We start from the raw sequence: 22,747 nt of genomic DNA on the forward strand, positions 1-22,747 counted from the left end.
TCTGGGTCTGGGTCTGGATCTAGATCTGGAGCGAAGCCCCCCCCCCAACCCTCACCCCCAACCCACTCCCCCCCATTCCCGTAAGACTTCCAGGCAAACGGAGGGGCCTTTAATCCAGCGCCGTGGCACGGCGCGTAAAGGCTAATAACATGTAGGAGTGAACGATGCTTCTCGCGTCTGTTTGGTTCTTTTGCACTAAAATCCGCGCAGCGCAGGGAGCTCATCCAATGCAAAAGTGCAAAGGATTCTTGCTGCAGCCTACACACACACTGCGAGCCTGCTGCTACTGCTGCTGCTGCTGCTGCTGCTGCTGCTTTACTCACCCCGATCACCACCGAGGGAGACATTACTATCTGCAAGGGGACACGATGTAAATCTCACCCAGGTAAGTCTGTTGGCTTCCTATAGATAATTAATTATTGCGCAGAGAAGGGGCTCTCCCATGCACGGCCATCATCATTCAGCGCCTCTGAGAGCTTTAAGGAAATCAGTGCAGTTTATCACAGGAGCTATTATTACACACACACACACACACACACACACACACACACACACACACACACTGGAAGGAGCGTGGGAAGTCTGACACCCAACTCTGCACAGTGACAAATGTTGGAGAGCTGTTGGCAGATAAAGTGCATCGAAGCTAAAAGTTAAGTTGTTTCAGAGGAGCTCAAAGCACTTTCTGTGACTTCTCGGAACACACTAAAACCCCCTGGTTTACCCGGCTTTGGGTCAAATTACCAAGGGGTAGATTTAACTCAGCAGGGTAAGGGTATCGGCTTTCTATCCAGAAATATGATAGAAATTGGGTTCAAATGACTAATTTGTTAAATTAGAGATATATAATAAGTGAAGTTAAAAGAACAATCCAAAATATGGGTTATTAGATGTTATTATACTATTATTTTCTTGTTTTAATTTTTCCATACATTTTTTTAAAGTTTCACTTTTTCCTTATTGTTTCTACTATTTTAGCCATTCACATATCAATATGCATTAAGGCGATGGCTGCTATGACTGTTGGCTTTTGTGACTTAAAACTCTTGAAAGCATTGAACTTTATTTGCAAATATTTTCCCTGTAGAAATACACTGAGATCTCTTCAAAAACAAATTGGCTTCAGCAGACTTGCTCCTTTGTTGTCTTCTTATGCTGCTTTAAGCCTTTAGTCAGCCCTTTTTTAAATTTAACCTCAAGCTAACTTTTTGGTACTTTCAGCTTGTCTTTTGCTACTTTTAGTCTTAAGCTAATATTTTTTTACTTCTACCTTTTGGTTAGCCCTGTGTTATTTCCATCTTTTAGCTTTGAAGTTACTTTGAACGTCTTCTCTTTATTTATTACATCTTACAGCAGATTTTTATCAGTATATTCCATCATTTTTAATGTCTCTAGACCTTATTTTTGGCCCTTGTTAGCACATTACTCACACTAAAACCTTTCTTAGAGAGCTCAGGTGTATTGTGAAGGAACTTATAAACTTGGATCACATGTCCTTATATTGGTAACTCAAAACACTGCTAATTAAAAATATCTTAAAGAACCTCTGATATGATTAGACACATATCAGAAGCATCCAGAATAAGAGTTACCTTTTGTGGAGGAACAGTTTACAGCACACCACTGCATGAGACCTCATGTGTTTTGTTGGCCTTATAATATTCCTGTGAAGTGGTATATTTGTAACACCGTGATGAGTTCAAGTGTCTGTGTTCTCCCCAGTTTTGACATGAAAGCAGCAGCTCTCAGGTGGGAAGGTGAACTGCGGCTCTAAAACAGGTAGAAGTGAGTGGAGACCTTGTGAAAAGCACCACCACCACATTGCTGCCTTCTCCATCACCTATCATCATGGCTAATGCTGAGTAAGTACAGCAAACGCATCCCGACCTCCACTTTTTTCTCCCTTGCTGCCAGTCTGCAGTATAAATGTGTACCTGCCTGTTTCCACACACATGGACTATATAAAATGTCCTAATAGTAGCCAGTGGAAAAGCTACATTGTCTTATGAATTTCTTTTTTTTTCTTCTTCACTTAAACCCTTTTTTCCTCTCCTGTTTTGCCGTTACCCAGTCTCTCCTTTGCTGCTGTTTAGCTGGTTTATGCGTCTCCATTTGTACAATAATGACCTTTATTCACTGAGACACTGCTCTCATTGAGGCATTGCAGACCCCCAGCCCTCTGAATGAACATGCAGATTCATGAAAACACACCTGCACAGTGCTGACTATAGAACATTTATTCTGCTGGCAGAAACACTAATAATTAAATGCCCAGCATTTCTTGAAGGAATGCGCATCGTCTGCCGCCTTTCATGTCAGAGTTTTAAACTGCGATCATCTTGTGATGAGAAGGGCTGAAGTTAATGGGTTGGAGATGACTCTTAGCTACCGCCACACCAAACTTTAGTGCAGTATCTGGAAATTGGGAAAGTTATAGCTAAGCTTGTTGGCTAAGCTTGATTAGCGCTAAAAAAAACAAACACACTCGGATAACTCTCTTAAATCTACCTTGATATTAAATGGTATTGCTTATGATTCTCAAACTTTTCCTTTGTCACCAAACAATCTTCACTTCAAACTTTTTTCTTTTCGTCTTCTTCCTGCAATAAGTTTACTGTGAACAGCTGATTCATTACTGAGGGAACATCCAGTGTGTGTATGTTCGTAAGTGTGAGAAAAGAAGTACGGGAGAGCGCTGAAAACCATTCTTCTTTGTCAGCTCCTGATTCTGCTGGCGTACTGTGACTCGGTAATTTGTCTTGTCTTAACTAGCTGCGTTTATTCTCCCAACCTAGATGAATGGCCCCAAATCTTTGCTCCATTTGGGCTTTTATGAGAACATCAGTTCAGCTTGTAGTTGTGTACACATATCAGCCCAGAGGATCTTAGGAACAAGGCCGAGCCGTAACATGAGTGAGGTGAGATGCGTTAGAAGACAGATGAGCATCTGAGAGCATTCATGGAAACGGGGAGATGATTAAGCACTGCTATGGCACGTGTTCAGTATTTATTTCTCTGAACTTTCACTAATCCTTGCTTTGAGACCCATGCAGACACTTTTGGTTCTGAAATGTTAATAATCTTAAGAAAATAACTGAGAGCACCAGTTTGAGCTACAGCAAAACGCTTTCTTTTTATTATCAAACGAACATGTTCAGTTCAGGTATATACTGAGTACAAAAATCTGTCATAAAATACAAAAATTAAAGTACAGACTGAGTTGCGTGTGCCTAATATTACGATGACGGCATGTGCTGTTAGAGTCCTGCACCAGAAGGCTCAGTGTCTCTTGTGTTGTCAGTTTGTACCTGTAAAGGTTAGATAAGAGACCGGTCACACCAGGGCCAGAACATGCTTTTGTTCATTCTGCCAATTCATTACAGGTTAATCTGTAGTATTATTAATGAGCTAATGTGCTCTGCTGGCTTCATTAATGTCTACTGGCAAGAAATAATGCAGCTTTCTCTGGAAATTCAATTGGCCTTTTTAGGAAACAGCCCGAGGCGGTTGTTAAATTCGGCTGAAATGACACATGCTACAACATTCCCTTTGTTAAACACAAACTTTTAAAGCCTTTGTCATACTCCATCACCAGAAATGCTGTAATAAGCATGCAGTGAAACATGTGTTACAGTAACCTGACTGAATAACGTTGTCTTATTGGGTAGAAGTTCTGAAACCGCTTGCTGTTTCAGACACATATGAGATGACTCTGTAACACTAATACCCACTGATGTGCGGCTTCTTTAAAGTTGTCCTCGGCAGCTGGCGGGAGCAGTGAACATCTGCTTTGTTTTCAGTCTTCTGGCCAAGTTTGACGTGCATTTCACATCTTCAGTCACTCATCTGACACTGTCTCACCTTACACGTGTGTGTTGATCCGGACGAAGTGTGCCTGCGTGTACTTCTCCCTCGGATCGCGCATTTGCAAGGCTAATGTTGCGCCGCCAAAAAGGGAGTGGAAGGAAATGTGCTTCATGATGTAAATGATGTTCACATGATCCCATTTTATTCATGATGCACAAGTTTACATCAAAAAGGCTGACTTACTCAATCAAACACTGAGATCACTTGGAAACGTTTAAGAGAAGCATTGCTTTAGAAAAAAAATCAGAGGGTCATCGTAGTCCTTATCATGATTATTTTCCTTGTTTTGTTTTAGTAGCATATTCTCAAAAACAGAACCTCAAGTTTTTCTTTTTATCAAGGTATCTGAGCTTTCTTTTATGTCAGAAATAAGGTATTTTTAAAGAAATTTCAAGTTATTAAAACTGATTACATTGCTTTAGTTCCATGTAAAGAGCTCAGATTTGTATGTTTCTGTGCTCACAGTGACATTGTTAGCAGGTCTGTTCGGTGTATTAGCGTTCCAATATTTTGCTGACTGGCAACAAAGTCGAATCACTCCCCGTCCTTGTCCCGCAGCTCTTTGTAAGTCAGCCGTTCCGCAGGAAGTGGGGAGCGAGGATTTCATTCACCTGAGGAAGAGCACTCTTCTGCGCCACTGGTCCTCTGTTACTTTCATGACCTTCTGTTTTGGTCAGTGAAATCCCTCAAGCAACTTTTGTCACGCGCTGACCTTTCCTACCTGGCCCCGCAAACACAACAGTCCACTATTTAATTTTATCTGCGCCCCTCAGGGAAAGCTGCTCCCCCTGAATATCACTTCTGTCCGGTGGCTGCTCCTCTGTTGCCGCGGCCTTGTTTGTCTTTTTGTGAAATAATGTTTTCAGAGTTTTTCTATTGCCCCTTTCTGTTAGATTAAAAACAGCCAGAAAGGTCAGAATCTGTATAAAAGGCAGTGAGTGCAGTCTTTGTTTTTCAGTTTGTTGTTATTTTGGGGATATTAATATACTGAAGCCATTAATATGTAGCATGCAAAACACTAATAAAGATGCTAAAGACACATTTGAGTACAAGGACTAGAAAGTCATGCTAGTCTTTTATTTACTGAGTTGTTCACATTATTTGTGTAATTGCTTAACTGTTTTGGTCCTACTTTTTATCTCATAGTTGATAATGGCTTTAAGTTATTTTTTATTTTTTTGTACTTTAATGAAACATTTGTACTCAGCCTCCCCGAGTCAGTACTTTGTAGAACCACCTTTGGCCACAATTCAAGCAGCAAGTCTTTTTGTGTTCGTTCTACCAGTTTTGCACATCTAGAGTCTGAAACTTTTGCCCATTCTCCTTTGCAAAAAAGCTCAAGCTTAGTCAGATTGGATGGAGAGCATCTGCGAAAAGCAATTTTCTAATCTTACACCATATTCTCAAGCGAATTAAGGTCTTTTGCAGCCTCTAATATGTTATCTTCCAGGATTACTCTGTATTTAGCTCCACCCATCTCCCCATAAACTTAGACTCTGCTGAAGAAAAGCATCTCCACAGCATGATGCTGCCACCACCATTTTTCGTAGCAGAGTCTGCATGTTTCTTCTTCCACATGTTTGCTATGTCCTCTACTTGGCTTGAGGCAAACTGAAAACGGGACTTCTTATGACTTTCTTTCATTAAGGCACTCTTCTTACCACTGTTCCATGAAAGGCCAGATTTGAGGAGTGCTTGACTAAGAGTTGTCCTGTCGACATATTCTTCCATCTGAGCTGTGGATCTCTGCAGCTTCTCCAGAGTAACCATGGGTTTCTTGGCTGCTTCTTGGATTAATGCTCTTCTTGCCCAGCCTGTCTGTTTAGGTGGATGGTCATATCTTAGCAGGACTGCAGTTGTACCGTCCTCTTTCTATTTTCTAATGATGGCTTGAACAAAGCTCTGTGAAATGTTCAAAACTCAAGGTGTTATTTTATAACCTAATCCTGCTTTAAACTTCCCAACAATGTTATCCCTGACTTGTCTGCTGTGTTCCTTGGGCTTCATGATGCAGTTTGATCACTAATGTTCTGAAACAAACCTCTGAGGCCTTCTCAAAACAGCTGGATTTATACTGGGATTAAATTACACACAGGAAGACTTCTGAACTAATTAGGTGAATACAAATGCATGTCACACTTTTCAGATTTTTATTTGTTAGAAATAATTTTGAAAACCCTATATCATTTTCTTTGCTCCAGTTCATAATAATGTACTACACTGTATTGGTTTATCACATACAATCATAGTAAAATACTTTGAAGTTTGTGTTTGTAATGTGACAAAATATGGAAAAGTTCAAGGAGTACAAATACTTTTTCAAGGCACTGTACAGTATATCCACACTCAGGTATTATAGTAACAAGTGAGGCATGCTTGAAATCTCCATGGGTAAATAAAACAGCAAAATTCCCCGTTGATTTCCTTGCTTTAGATGGAAAAACATCTCTTACAAATCCACACCGAGGTCAGCACCTTTTTCCGAATCCTTGACTGTCAGCCAGGCAGAGAGCCGGGCCCATCGCTGTGAGCTGTGGGCTCGCGGGCTCTGGACAGCTTGTGTCTGCCACGAGTAGTTATGTGTATGGTTCTGATTGCTTGGGAATAGAGCCAAACCTGCTGCTGCGCTGCGAACGAGAGGGGGTATAGATGAGGACAAGTGGTGAAGAAAACAGCATCTATCAGACCTCCTCGCTGTGGCCAACTCTGCACATCCACAGTCTTGGAGCGCAGATCAATTCCTCCAAGAGGAAATTTGTCACGGAGATGCATCGACCACCTCCACAGAACAACAGTGTACTTGTTCATAGTGACATACTGTGAATTATTTCAGTGGGAAACGTTGTAATGCATTGCATTCGCTTGATCAGTTGGACATGTTTAGTGCAGTGCTTTTATTTGGTGTTATTTAACGAAACAAATCAGTATCAATGATCTGGAAATCTGAACATTCAAGCAAACATGCTGCTGCCTTTTATACTGTTTTTTTTTTTTATTGTTCAATATCTGTTGGCCTCCCTCATATGATCCATATTGCAGCGTTGTATATGAGTCAACAGCATCACAGCCTCCGGTGACTCTCTTTTTGACCATATAGAATATGAATCTTCAAAGAAATGTGAGGCCCTCTTGCCGAGGGAAATAATCCTGTCAGACTGAAATGAGAGCAGCAGCTCCTGAGACCAGAATGCAATAACACAAACAGTTTTTGTTAATGAAAAGCAACGCTGTTTTATGCTGCACATGCAGAGGTGATACCCTTGCATAGTTTTGCCACATTTATTTTTGGAAATTGTGTCAGTTCTGATATGATACAAATGAAGTAGGAAATCTCTCTGCAGCTGGTTTTTATTTGGGATTTCTGAACATTTCCTGGAGAAGCTGCACGTTTGGATGTGAATGAGTTGGTCTAAATGTATATTTCCAAGTTTATCCAGGCACTTTTCTAACATATTAAAGTGGGGGGAAACAGAGTGAATACTTGTCTGTACCATAAAGTGTGTGTGTGTGTGTTTTGATATAGGCTGCTGTTTCATTACCTTTTTCTTCTTCTTACCTGCATGTCGCAGAGCAAGTGATTAAAACAAGCCAAATTACTTATTGGATTTTCAGAAGCTGCCTTGATGAAGTTAAGCTCTGCTCTGCTTGCTCACATTATGAACCCGTTTTTCTACTTTTTTTGTGTGTGCACAATTTAGTGAAAGTATCTTTATAGCAAAACCATTAATTTTACTTTGGTTTGAAGTCACTACTTCTCTGTATGTTGAGCTTTCCCTGCATCTCTTGTCTGGATTTGATGTGTTTGTGGGACATCTGTAAATTCTGGCTTCAAGCTATATAAACAGGCATTGTTAGTCGTAAAGACTTTGATTCTAGCAGCTACTTTAATCGAGTTTTTCTGACTCAAAAAGCTCCCTGTCAAGCATTGTGTCAGTTTCATGTGTGATCTGTGGAGGCCTTGCATTTGAACCACTAACCTTCCAATTTCCAGTCAGCTGCTCGTCTTTTCTGCTCGACTGCTGGCCCTTTTCTTTTGCACATCATCTTTGTTTCCCCACCAACACAGAAACTACTCTATGTGTGAATAATTGTGTTGATTTCAGCAGAATTTGCGTAATCACACAGTTTGTAACAGCTCAGGCATTTCGCAGTGGTGGAGTAAATAGGCACTCAGCTGAATTTTTTTATTTGTTTATTTTTCTTTCTTGGAGAATACACATGTTTCTACAATAACTACTTATTCTATGAGTTGATGCGTGAGTTGTTGACAATCAACTCGCATCTTTATCATTTACTTGAATTTTATTTTATCAATCAAGGTCACTACTTGTTTTTTCAGTCTATAATTAAAGAACACTGAGTTACTTATCTTTACTGCAGGTAAAGTTGGCACTTTATCTTGTAAGATAGTTGTTTATTTGTGATATGTTTTGGAGGTTTTTTTATATAGTGTGCAAAAAAACAAAACAATTGGACTCATTTGGCATTTTGTGTCTATATTCAGATAAGAAAAATACCAAATTGAATTACTGCCTCACTTTCTTCATATGTTATTCCCTTTTTTTACATATCCAGTACCTCTTGAGACTGATTTATAAAAGACTTGGCTCCCTTTAAAAAACACAAGTTGAAAATTTGCTGGTAGCATCCTTCATGCGTCACATTGCTGGATAAGCACTTAGACCAAATCACCCAAGCAATTCAGTGAAGAGATCCGACTGTGTTCATTTTTCAAGCAGCTATGTATATATTTATGAATTCTGAATCTGGAAACTGCAGTGAAGAAGTGAAATTATGCTACATATCAGCAAGTGCCAACTGGGGGTCCGTGGGCCACATCTGGCCTGCAAGCTCATTTCGTTTGGCCCATAAATTAGATATTATTAAATTATGCAAAGTTCTGTACAAAAGTCGGCTCAGAGAGGGTTAATGGCTGCACAGCCTTAGCCGAAGAGAGTGCTCGCTCACAGCATGTAATCTGTCCCTACTCTGACGGCGAAACACAGCAGTGGGAGGTGATGCAGCTGAGTGCTCACAGAGTATGCGGCTTTTTAACTTAGTGTGAGAAGCGCTAAAGCTAGTATCTCACTGCAACTGGTGAAGACCAGTGTGCAAAGGGCATTTGCACGGGAGTCTCCAAAATGGCTCAAAATGTTCATGGGAGCCCCTCAGTTTCCAGTTTTCTCAGTCAAAGAGACTCACAGTCTTGTTGCTTGAATTTTGAACATGTTCAAAGAATTTTTGTGGCAATTTTTCCCTCAAAATAGTATTGTTGCGGGTATTCAAACCCATCTTGAACCCTTCTCAGTTTAGTTTCTGTGATTCTCGAGTTCTAGAGCTGTATTTTGAGATGTGTATGGGAGCTTTCCGAGGCTTCAGCCCCAAATATCCACGTCTACCCACGCTGATGATAAATAATAACGATTGAAAAATGGTCCAAATCTGCCTAGCTTCATTTTAAAAGTGTATTTCAGTGGATTAAATCATGAGCACTGGGGTGGCTTCCAAGGTGGCTGCAAAGCAGGTCGGGACGGGTATGACGTGGGTGGAGGTGGGCAACAAAATAATGTGCGTATCTTAGAATACAATTCTGCACACGAAAAATAGAATATGACCACTCAAAATGCAGCTGCACAGCTCGCTGGTCGCTTGGTCACCAACACTCAATATTTAGTGAGACTGCAACTGAAGATTTGCCTGTTTTCTTGTAATTTTGAGTTGCCAACTAATCTTCAACAATTGCTCCTGCATAGGGCATAATTTTTTTCTTGACAGTCTTCATTACTTGGTGTCTAAAATAAGGTTTGAATTTCTACACAACTTTCATATTTGAACAAATGTAGTTTTGATTTTAGCCTACACATCTATGGACAATTTTCATACTAAAAATGTTTACAGCCTCCTCCACCCGATTGAATTAAGAACTGAACTTCTGAAATAGTTAGGCTCTGTAGGAAAATAAAGAAATGTTGCTCAGGTGCTATGCTAAGTTAATAAGTTCAAATAAAAAGCTTGAATCATTTGCAGTGGTATTAGCCACTGTTGAAAAGTATTTTTTCTGTGTAGCTGTTTAGAGTAGGTGTAAACTGCAAATGTATTACCGGTTAAAATAATTGGTCCTAATTTCTTAAGACTTTTGAAAAATACAAGAATGTGGCGAATGCCATCAGTTTCTGACAGCAGAAAATTGATTTACATAGAACAGACTGGCCATTTTTAGAAACAAAGGGATATATATTTATATGATATATATATATATATATATATATATATATATATATATATATATATATGGTCAAACCTTTTTAAAAGATGACATTAATGCTGTTTTTAGTGGGTCACCGAAACTGTCTTTTGGGGTGCGGGGCCAGCACATGTGTGAGTTTTTAAACTGATATATTTTTATCATTTACCTGCATGTTGGCCAGGTTCTGTGTCTCCCTTTGGTTGTGTTTTAGGTCACTGTGTGCTGCCTGTCACAGCAGATTGAGACGACTCTGTGGAAAGACAAATCATTAAACAGCAGGTTACAGGAACTACCCCTTGGATTTCTTCCTGACTCAACCATTGGGAGCTAAAATCTATTTCTCTGCATTTTCTTTCTCAAGCTGTGGTCAACTATCTTTGCCCTTTTTGATCTCTAACCATTTTCTTTATACCTTACTTCCAACATAACTTTCCCCTCATTTTTGCATGGCACCTTCCCTTTTTAGTCCAATTCACTTCAGCCGTTGTGTTCTTTTTTCATCCCTCGTCTCTTTTCCTCACGCCTCCTCCTGGTTCCAGCCATCCCCTGTTCCAGTTGTGTAACCCTCCCCTGATAGCCTCTTCTTTTTTTGTCCCACTCTTCTTTTAGTTTCCCCTCCAGATCCACCTTTTTCCTGACTCCCTTTGACATTTGAAGGAGAGAGGGGATTCGCTCAGCTGACAAAGGGAGAAGCGGTGACGTCACAGCAGACATGATACACCAGCATCTGCTCTGCTCTAAAAATACCCACCACAGGGCACACACAGTCAGTCTGCAGCTACACTCAGCATTTATTTCCACCTCTATGCTCTGCTGAGATGGCCCAGCTTTTCACACAACTGGGGCTTGTGGGCACGTTGGGCTGCACGCTGCTGGCCTACAACTCAGCAGCCTTGATGTGTTCACACATTTTGGTTTAAGACCCTATGAGTGTATAAGAGGATGGAGAGACTGGAGGGTGGATGCACTCTCCTGAAGATCTTTTTCCCCCTGATTAGTGGAAAACACTGATGTGAAGCTGTTCATGGTAAAAATCTAACTACAATGGAGTTTACAGTTAATAATTCATTGAACTGACCTAGTCTTTTCTGTTGTCATTTTTCTTAGTTTTTTAGTTTCAGGTGTTTTAGTCAGAGTTTGGGTTAGGTCCCTGATCTCCAGTGATGGACAATCTTAATGCATCAGCATACCAAGACAAGTTGAACAATCTTATGCTTCCAACTTTGTGGCAACCCTTTGGGGAAGCCCTTTTCTATTCCAACATGATTATGCCCCAGTGCACAAAGCAAAGACTATAAAATCATGGTTTGATGAGTTTGATGTGGCCTACAGAGAACTCTGACCTCAACACATTTGAGCACCTCTGAGATGAACTGGAACAGGAATTGTGAACCAGAATTTCTTGTCTAACATCAGTGCCAGACCCCATGAATGCTCTACACCACGAATGGGCACAAATTCCCACAGAAACACTCCAAAATCTTGTATAAAGCCTTGCAGGAAAAGAGGAAGCTGTTATGAGTGCAAAAGGGGAGAACCGATTCCATATAGTCTCTGTTGGTATGATGATCAGGTTACTGTGTGGACTTTGCCTTTATTTTACAGCAACAATATCTTACTTTTTACACCCGTTTATATAAATGCGCAAGTTACTAGTCAGTTTGTAAAAAAAATAAATTTTTATGCTCTTATTATGTTGCTTTTCAACATAAAACTGCTATTTTTGCAGATATTAAAAAAACAACAACAAAAACAAATAGTAGCTAAAATAAGGTTGCTTTCTTATAAAAAGTAAACGGAACCCATAATTAGCATGAAAAATTAACATAACTGAAATAAATACTTTCAAACACTGTGATGTTTTTGTTATTAGAATATTTTACAAGAAACATCTAATGCTGCTTGTTCAAAAGAATTCATTTCAGCATATATTTATCTAAAGGTTATCTGATGATTTTTTAAAATCTATTTATGGTAATGGTATGTTTGCAAATTGGCTAACACTTTTTTAGACAGTGGCTTAAGTGGTTAGATTTTTGTCAGACTTCCTAATTTTTCCCCACCCTGCTCTGTTCTCTTTGATATGCTGACAGGATGAGCTTTTTAAAAAAATATTTCAGAAATGACCTTAAACTCTGGTTTTACACATCAAACTACAAAAATATTTACCTTGGTAACTAAAATGAGAAATCTAACCATGCATTAATTTAATCATTCCACTTTTCTAATTTCTAAAGTCAGCTTGTTAGTTTGAAAGGTTTTTGAGAATTGGGTTCATTTAGTAAATCTTGCTTGGCTTTTTTTCCCCTTCTTTTTATCTCCTCTATGTGTGTGCGTGTGTGTGTCTTTTGTGCGTCTGTTGCTGGTGTTGGCATGGAACTAGGGAAGTGGAACAGGCAGGTCTGTCAGACTTGGAGATCATCTCGCAGCCGGTGGAGGATGAGAACCAGCGCCTGGCTCCTCCGGTCCAGCTGGTGAGCTTTGGCTACAGAGATCTGCCGCTCGCGGCTCTGGACCTCTCGTTGGCCGGCTCGCAGCTGCTGTCCAATGCAGATGAAGATGAGAACAGAGAAGGGTGAGTAGAAGTTGTTATAGTGTAATTAGCTGCTGTGGTAACGCAAAAGACATATGAACGAATGAACGAATATGTATTAAAACCAAATAAGATGTGTTTCTTTACTCTGTTTGGCAAACATTTTGAACATCAGTGTTGATTCTTAAAGCTTATGAACATTACTTTGTGATCATATTGAACTCATTACACCAATGCAACAAACTCTAAGATACAGCCTTCCAAAAAATCCCTTTATTCCTTACTTCCTTGGCTTGATCTGAGTCCAAAGAAGCTCTTAATGACCTACTATTTTTAACAAGAGATATCAAACTTGTTTTCTAATTTTTTTGAAGCTGACATTATATTTTGAGGTTTTTATGACATGTCTGTAACATGCTCTGCTCAAAACACCATATAAAACATACCTATTTTCTCCCTTTATTTTACTGCACATACAAATGACAAATTACAGCATTTAAGTGCTGATAAGAAGTCTAAATTTCTATTTTCCAGCTGGGATAGAACAAAAGATTAGTGGTAGAACAATATTAGTTCCTATATTTCTTAGGTTAAATTAACTATTTAACTGATGATGTACCATTCCTTATAGTGGCAAAAATATAAAAAGACATTTCAACTAATTGCTGCATGATTTGTAGTTGCTGAATGGAAACAAAAATTGTGGGATTAGAAAATTCTGCTTTGAAATCTCTGAGACATACTTCTTATTAAAATTAAATTTAAACCCATAATAATAACCCCCAGAGCTCCCGGAGGACTCATGTTTTTCTTTTTCTTCTTTTCCTTTTTTTCATTTTAATCCCTGCTGTGATCTTTGTGTCATCACAGTTTTATTGAAGTAATCTCTAGTGACTTTCTCATAGTTTATGGCTTCATTTTGCTCTGGCTGGGAATGTGATTGTAGCATGTTACATCCACTAGCTAATGAGTTTTTTTACCTTTGTATATTTAATTTATATCAAGTTGACAAGTTTTGGAAACTAACTTGAAGAATTCAAATCAAACATGTTGAACCTGACCATCTCCCAAAGGACTTGATTACCGTCATAAATGAAAAGCATCCATTTTGTCTATCATTAAATTATGAAAACATGTAAAAAAAATGTTTGGCCCATTGTGTCACAGAGTGTTGATCAACTTTATTGAGCTTAAAATTAAATTAAAATGAGTAAAATTAGTCACAAAACTGAAGAAAAACAAAACATCAACAAAGAAAAATGTGACAGATCCATTTTTATTAAAAAAAGACATTTCTATGAACTTTTGGTTCAGAGGAAGCGCTTGTTACCATTATCTGAAGAATTATTCAGAGTGAAATAGCTCACTGAACTGGATCGGCGTTCAGAACTTGTCAAACATCAGACTTCGTGGCGACTGACAGCAGTGGAACGCCATTCATTCCCTTCTGTCTCATCTGAGCACGCGGCTCCACGGTGGAGGTGTCTACCTTTCAGTTTCTCCTTACAGCAAGTCAGCAGAGGATCTGACTGATGCAAAGCAAACTTTACAGATCTTTCCATCGTCAGCAGTGACGGGACTCAGAAGAGACTTGAAGAGACAGCAGAGCGCAGCTTGTGTTGGTCTTTGCAGAAAATTCCAAAGACGGTAGCTGGAAGGGGTCAAAGGGTGCACGAGCGTTATTGATTGAGCATGTCAGCTGTAAGCAGACCAAATATAATGAGAATATACGCTGAAGCAGTTCGCTCACCATATGGTTTGTAAAGTTAAGCAGATTTCTGTCTAGCTCCACTGGAACACTCATGCCTAATTTTATCATACAGGGGATATAAAAAGTTTACACATCCCTGTTAAAATGCCAGATGTTTGTGATGTCTAAAAATAAAACCGTAACAAATAATTTTAAAACTTATTTCACCTTTACTGTGACATGCAGTATACCATGTACAACTCAACAACAACAAAAAATAAATTGTGGAGAAAATAGAAAAAGTTGCAATAAGCTGGTTGCATAGGTGTTCACACCCTAAAACTAATACTTTGTTGAAGCACCTTTTGACTTAATTACTACCTTTGTTCTACTTGGAAACACACCTCCCATCGATTAAAGTGACTGAAAAACTTGAAATAAACTCCAGCAGTATTTTCCTGACATTTACAGTTCTTTGTTGGATCCTACAGCAAAAAAAAAAAAAGGTTCACAAAGAGCTCACAAAGCATCAAAAGGTTCTCATTGTTACAAAGTATTAGTTAGGAAAAAGTTACAAAAAAATCCCCCAAATTAGTTAACCAATGTAACAGTGTGACAAAAGTCATATCAAGAAGTGAAGAAAATATGACATAACACTGAAAATGCTGAGAACTGGCCGTGCCTTCAAAACTGATGGAAAGGCGAGACAGAAACTGGTCAGGGAAGCTGCAGAGAGACCTACAGCAACAACAAAAAAGCTGCAGGAAGTTCTGACAAATACTGGTTTGGATCTACATGTAACATCAATCTCCTGTGTTCTCCATATGTCTGAACTTTGGGATAGGGAAGCTTCTTTTACAAAGAAAAACAACTAGGCCTAGCTAAATACTGTAAAATATATATATCAAATCTCCCAAAAACCTATGAGAAAATGTGTTCTGGTCTGATGAACCCAAGGTTAAACTTTTTAGCCACCATTTCTAAAGGGTCTGTTTTCTGCAAGAATGAGACTATAGCTCGCTAAAAGTATAACATCCCCTCATTGAAACACAGTGGTGCCAGCATCATGCTGTGGGGTTGCTTTTCTTCAGCAGGGACAGACATTTTCATGAAGACGAAAGGAATTATGAGCAGTTCTAAATACCTGTTTATTTTGGCCTAAAATCTTCAGATGTCTGCAAAAAAGTTGAAGATGAAAAGACATTTTTAAAACAGCAGGGAGACCAAGAATACATCTAAATCAACAAAAAATGTCTTTATTAAAAAAAACAAAAACAACCAATAACAGTCTTGGAGCGTTTTAGCCAGAGACTGGACCTAAACTTGATAAAACCTCTGTGTGGTGATCTGAAGGGAGCTGTCCACAAGAGTCTCTTCCAATCAAATAGAATTTGAACACTTTAGCAGGGCAGAGTAAGGCAGACATTAGCAAGTCAAGATGTGGCCTACTAATATACTCCTTAAGAAGACTGAAGGCTGTAACTAAATAAGAAGTTGCTTCAACAAAGTATTAGTTTTAGGGTGTGCTCACCAATGAAATTAGCTTCTTGCACCTTTTTATTTTTTATATTTTATACAGGATCTATCATAGTAAAAATGAAATTAAAAAATTTAAATTATTTATTTTAATTTCTTCTTTTTACATCACAAAAATCTGGCATGTGAACCTTTTATATCCCTTATTTGTGTGCTGTATTTGCCTACAGAGTGTATTTAGCATGTTATAGACTAACAAACTCCTGTTGAGAAGGCTGCTGTAGTTGTGGTTAAACTCCACATTTGCACTGTAACTTTCAGCAGGAGCCACCGTGTCCACAGAGATTCTCACTCACACACTCTCACACGCACCATCAGTCTTGCGTAAATGACACCCAGAATGCAAGATCATCATCTATCATGTGTTAAGTCTCCCTCCACAAGTCCTTGACTCTCTGTCCCCATCGCTCAGTACAACGTCCATTTATCATTAAATGACAACCTCTGGCTTGTTCGGGAGCCGTAAGTAACTGAGATCAATTCATCATTTCAGACTAAATATCCTCCCCCGCCACCCCCCCACCTGCTGACAATATACTAAGAGCCTTTAATATAAGTGACATTCTACAGTGCACAAGCCAGAAGCTGATAGTACAACACGTGTAATTTCTTGTAAGCACTTTGTATTGTTTAACTATCATTTTTTTCTAATATTTGACAGGGTCTTACACAGCTGTTATTTCTGCAAAACTGTCTGACAAGAACATTTTAATAAACAAGATTTCCTCAAACAAGTATAATGTCCTTTAAAACAAGTTAAATTTTCAATCATAAAAATGCCCCAACAGCATTTTACCTGCTACCGTGAAAGGCAGGTGATCATGTAATTGGCTGTGTTTGTGCACATGTGTGTTTGTCTGTCTGTTTGTTTGTTAGCAAAATATCTTATGATACACTTGATGGGTTTTCATGAAACTTCCAGAAAGTAATCAGTGGGTGTACTGTATGTCTGCAACTGATGAAGTTTTCGAGTACACTTAATTTATTATGGTTGCCACAGCTAAGCAATCTTTAGGAAACACAGAAATGACTACAAATCAGTCAAATATTGATTAATAATTAGTTGTTGCTGAGACAAGACCTGTGTTTAAAACTCTGGCATCCGAGGCATTGGATGGAATGACTTCCTTCAATGAACACTGCTTTTTATTTTAATTCAGTTTCGCAGTGTTGATGTTTGATGTTTGATGTTTGATTTTAAATGGTCACAAACTGTCCTTGACTGATTTTAAAGGTTTTATTTTATGTTTTCACGGAGCCATTCACTCTCCTACTTCACCATAGTGTTTCTACATATGCAGAATGTCTACATCACCCTTGCCATCACCTTGAACATAAACATCTCAAAGATCAATTAAATAGATTTGCTAGACTTTAAGTTTTCCATTATAATGAAACACTGCAATGTAAAATGAGAAAAGGGAATTAGATGGAAAATTTAAATTTAAAACAACAGATTATTGCTTTAGCAGGACGTTTTATTTTGCAAATGCTGTACTTGGAAAAAAAAAAGATTTGAGGTCATGGAACTGCTCTTTTTAATCACTACAGCTTTAACAGTTTTTGTTTTTTTCACTCTGCAAAATTTGTTCATTGTCCAGCCAGCAACTGTGAGTCAAACCTGTCTCGTAGCGTGAAATCTCACCAGGATGAACATAAACACCATAAGCTGCAGTTCCGGATCCAGCACACACATACACATGCACCCATGGTCTCCATTTGACACCAAATTAAGCCTCACTCCATTGGTTCTCCTCAGTTCGGCAATCACAGCCAAAAACAGATATATTTAACAAACATACTGTCAACACAGGTATAGTGGTGACACACTTTGCTGCTATTACCACCCCTGCATCCCAACTGTGTCCTGTTCTGTATCAGGGTCAGCAGTAGCATTGTCTTCCACTGCTTTACGGACTGAGTAGAGGTGTCTGTTTGCTCTGCGTGTGGTTTTATGGAGCTGCTATAAACCTCAGTGTACAGTGATGAATTATAGATGCAGTATTTCTTGTTAGTCAACCTACTGATCATCAACTGGTAGCATCGAATCTGTGAAAGAATAAATTGATAATGAATTATGCACAATTCAATGCAGGAGTCAGTTGCAGGCCAGTTCAGAAAGGGTTAAGGAGCCTATCAGAGCTCTTCCTAACAGCACATGGTAAGAAAAACTGGAAAACCAGTCAGAAAACCAGCAGGATTTGCCAATTGTTAAACTCAATAATCAGACTAACTTTTATTTCCAATACAAGAAAATAACAATGTGTTGCTATGAGTCTGATGCATTCAAACACTGTAGCAACATAGAGGTTATACATCAAGATTTAATGAGACACAAACTGAAAAAAGGAACAGTGCAGTTTGGTATACAATAATGTTGACTGTGAACAAAAACACAGCTTGACCCTGAGCCTATAAGGATACATGCATAAGTTTATGTAGGGTTGTATGGATGTGGACAAATGTGTATATGGTAATTGCACGAGTGAAAACAGGTAATTGTTGAAGTGTGTGGGTACAAATTGTCAACTGCTGGATAAAAAATGCCAATCTCTAGGTAAGAAGGGGGGGGGGGCACAATTTGGCAGAGAGACGAAATGACCACCGTCCTTTAAAACCACCTAAATAGGAGCTGACTTTGTCACATTATGACAAAATATAAGCACCGGCAGGCCCATATCTGCTTTCATCTTTAGATTGTAAAAAGAGAAAGCTGGAGTGCATCTCACAGAGTGACCGATTGCTAAGCTCACCTTTGGGGGGAAATGGGGCAGAGGAAATGAACTTCTTCATATGGACGAGTGGAGTGATGAAGGGAAGCTGAAAGGAGCCAAGACAGCAGCAGTTGGATAGCAATCCACAGCTATCAAAATGAAAATGTACGTGGGAGAGGAATCTTTTGACTGCTCTGCTGACTCCACCTGGGAAAGTGGATTGCCCAACACCCCTCCCCTCCACGCACCCCTCTCCTTCCAGTCTGCATTAGCTGGCTCATTGGCTTTCTGAGATAGTGGAAGGAGCATCATGAAGAGAGTGCTGCACTGTAAATGTTTAGGCATGCTTCTGTGGCAATGTTAGGCGTAATGACTGCACTCCTGAAAGTGAGAATGTCACGAGCACAGTGAAGGTGTTTCATCAGCATGGTGATGGTTCATCGGGTGATGGGTGGAAGTTATTTTCAGTGGTAGTTTGGGGAATGTGTTGCTGTCAGCAAAAGTTTTCTCATTTACTCATACCAAAGAAAAAAAACACCCAGTGGAAATGAAAAATATGCAAATTCAACTGAAATGGCTTCTATTTAAATAAAAGCATGTGGAGTATTTTAACTGTACTGGACAAATCAGTTTTGTTGATTAGTCCCTGCGATGGAAACTAAAAGAGGAACCGCAGCGATTCTTCATCATCGACAGCATGTTTCTTTGCAGGAAGCGAGCAGAGGAGATTAATCAAAAAGAAAGACTTCAACTGCCACTGAGTGACGAAGCACCTACTGTCAGACGGTTTGCATATCATAGCCTGTAACATGTTGAAGGTGGAACTGACCTCAACACTATCTCATGTATGGTGTGCTGCCCTCACTACACATAATGGCAAAGGAGTCTCTCACACACAAAACCTGTCAATCTTGCTCTCTCTCTCTCCTCTCCACACACATATATCTTTATGCATGAACAGAAAACAGCACATAGAGTATTTATACACAGAGAAGGAGAGGCAGGAAACAAGGCCAGGCCTGAAAAGATTTCTCACTGCACTGCGTAGTGCTTGTTATCTAATCCTCTGTAATCATGGTTCACTTCATATTCCAGTTTATACTAGACTGTCACACCTCATTAGGGCCAATAATACTTCTTTACTGATGATTCTGCATATTTTAAGGCAAACTATCACATTTTTTTTTCACCATCTTTCCACTTATTTTGCCATCCTATTGATTTCCTTTTTATTCCTAATTCTACTTCTGTTCCATCCATTTTTTTTTTCTGGCTTCTTTTACGCACTCGCTGTCTCATCTTTTTATGGCTTCATTTTTAGACAAAGCCTGCCTTCCCATGCTGAATACCAATCAGCACTGTAACTAAATGCCAAAAAAAAGCAACCGTCATCTTCTAATCAGGCTTTACAGACTTGTCAGCACATCTCACCAACCAGAGCTACGAGAAGCACCTTCATGAGGCTCCAGTAAACCTCAGATTCCTGTTTCTGTGTTGAGGGTGAAGAGAGGTGGTTGGAGTCTTCCAGCTCCGGTTTACTGTGTTGCCTAACAGATTGTTTCTTTCAGGAGTGAAGTGGGCGACATTGTGGGAGGTGGTTGTTTTAGCTAGCATCAGGGGGCAGCTGCAGTGTTAGCAGTTTTGGCACCATGGAAAGTGGAGTGGAGTTATTATTAGAGCTGGGCCCATCCATCTTCTTGTCTAGGAAAAAAGGCTGGAAGGACCAAGGTGGCGTGGGCTTGTGTTCAGCACTTTTATGGATGCCCACTTTCCTCATAGTCATCAAGCCTGTTCCTTAATTCCCCTCACTTTTTTTCATTTATATACATTGTGTGTGTATATTTTTTGTTTGTTTGTTTGTTTATTTGTGCAGACTTGCATGAAGGGTATGACCTAAAAATATAAAAACAAAAACATAGACATTAATGAAAGGATGTAAAGCAGCTAAAAAGTGAACAAATATTATAAAACTTTTGAAACAGAGAACAAAACATTAGAGAAAAACAATAAAAGCATTTGACCAGTGACACAGATTTATTGATTGATTTTGTGAAACTAAAATAAAAGCACAAAATTGAAAAAAATATATTACATAAAAAGAAACAATATAACAGGGAATAAGGGTAACTAATTGGGCTTATAGTCAGAGAAAAGGGAGCATGGCTTAAAAAAGTTTGCTATAAAAAACAACAACAACAAAAATACAGTAAGGCTCGGGTTGCCAGGCTGGCTCAGCAGACAACCTCATACCCCAGATTGTAATTACAAGTGAGCACCTGAGTACTGGAATGATGTCACCTCCCGTCACAGTGATGGTTGCCAGACGCTGAGACAGAAGCATATGTTGTTGATATGACTGGTCCAAATGTGCAAGGAGTCTGTGGTGAGGTACCAACACCAGATGGTTCATCTAAATCTGTAGCAAGGAAGAGGAAAAAACAAGAACTCCCGCCCTTTGCCACCCACCAGCTTTATGCCAAGGGTCCAAATCTTCTATTTTGGAAACATCTACTCACTCATTTGCTATATTACAACCATTTTAGGGACAAATTGGTGCTTTGGCTGAACTTTTATAACAATAGCTACAATTTGACTGATTTGCAAATGGAGAACATTTTTCAAAGGTCATCAGTTGAAACTAGTGAGCAGAACTGACAGTTCTGTCAGTATTTATTGTGCTATTGCACTGCTTTAATTTTGTTTAAGAAAAGAGGGGAAAATGGGAAGTTGTGGTTTTTAAAAGCAATCTTATCTGAAAGCTTTCATTTGCTTGAGCCAGTTTGTTCTGATTTAATTTGAGAGCAGGAATTTGCTGGAAACGGCAGCCAAGAAGGGGCATAATATCTAAAACCGAGAATGCAATACTACAAACTTACCTGACAATATCATCACTGGAGACCTTTATTGGCTGGTAGTTTGTTTGATTATGTCATTCATTTGGCAGGTCACACTGAGCATTTATCATACCTGGATTTTAATTTTCTCTGATAATCAGTTTTGTTATAAATTCTAAACAAATACCTGCAGTAATAAACAATAGTATTGATCCCTCAGAGTTAATTACAGAAGTGGTTCCAGCTTCTATTAAAAAAAAAAATCAAAATGAACTCTAATGAGCTCTTCTATTTCTTGTTTTGAAAACACTATGTACAGGCTCATTAATCTCTCCTATTCATGAAGACAAATACATTTTTGCTTTTTCTTACCTGCACCTTCAATAAGCAAATGAAAACAAAAAGGCTTGAAATTTACCCCGCTTTTAATTTGAAGTCCCGTTGAAATTCACAGTCTGTTGTAGCTTTGCACTGATTAAGGCTTGCTTTGATTGACTGTGCACATATCAGGGTGGACATAAGGCACACACACACACAGAATACAGAATAATCTCAGTGCAGACACACACACTGACCTTCCTGTCCCCTTGCAACACACAGCTGAGTCTTTAACATTCCCAAAGGACTGTAAGGGAATCTGAACACCAGTAGCTTTTATTCCACAAGGAAGTGCTCACAGTAATCTAAGGTTTAGTTTAATGAAAATAGTTAAATCTGATAGAAACCTTACAGCTTTTGGTCATACATATTTATATATTATGAGTGTTTGAGTACTGTTTTTTCACTGGTAGGTTGCACGCAGTACATTGTCCGAGTCTCCATTCTCTACAAGACTTTTGTTTTTTCCTCAATAATGTGTAAATAGCATCATGCATCAATCCTTCAGTGGCTGTTTGCCAAGTCTGTTGTTGCCTGAACAAAACATAAATCCAAACTAACTAATTTACCAGGAAGAGTAAAGTGTTGATTTTCCCTTTCTAAGTCTGTAGGCAGGGATATAAATTTGCTCCACTCAGTGGTGTTATATTTAATTTCATTTCAAGAAAAAAAATTAAAGTGTTTATATGATCTCACTTAACGACTGTGGTCACATTAGCTCTTCTGTTCCCAGGAACAGTTGTCGTCACCGCTTTTAAAGCACCTCAGGTGTTTGGCCAATAATAGAACAAGTCAAAGCAAGAAATCTTCAGTTGCCATCCATCCATCCATCCATTCTCTTCCGCTTATCCGGGGTCGGGTCGCGGGGGCAGCAGCCTAAGCAGGGAGACCCAGACTTCCCTCTCCCCAGCCACTTGGGCCAGCTCCTCCGGGGGAATCCCAAGGCAT

The 22,747-nt window shown here is 39.1% G+C and overlaps 1 protein-coding gene across 1 annotated transcript in view; it reads left to right on the plus strand.

Annotated features, from left to right (window-relative positions):
- Positions 1 to 47: 47 nt before the first annotated feature.
- The window catches only part of LOC108237345 (transmembrane protein 266), a 40,508-nt gene continuing 17,808 nt past the window's right edge, over positions 48 to 22,747 (plus strand). The window contains exons 1-3 of the mRNA XM_017418690.3: positions 48 to 385; positions 1,723 to 1,862; positions 12,498 to 12,689. Of these exons, the coding sequence (XP_017274179.1) occupies positions 1,849 to 1,862; positions 12,498 to 12,689 (206 nt within the window). The 5' untranslated portion in view covers positions 48 to 385; positions 1,723 to 1,848. The remainder of the gene's footprint in view (positions 386 to 1,722; positions 1,863 to 12,497; positions 12,690 to 22,747) is intronic.

The sequence above is a fragment of the Kryptolebias marmoratus genome, linkage group LG15, assembly GCF_001649575.2.
Source record: "Kryptolebias marmoratus isolate JLee-2015 linkage group LG15, ASM164957v2, whole genome shotgun sequence".
NCBI classification, from domain to species: domain Eukaryota; kingdom Metazoa; phylum Chordata; class Actinopteri; order Cyprinodontiformes; family Rivulidae; genus Kryptolebias; species Kryptolebias marmoratus.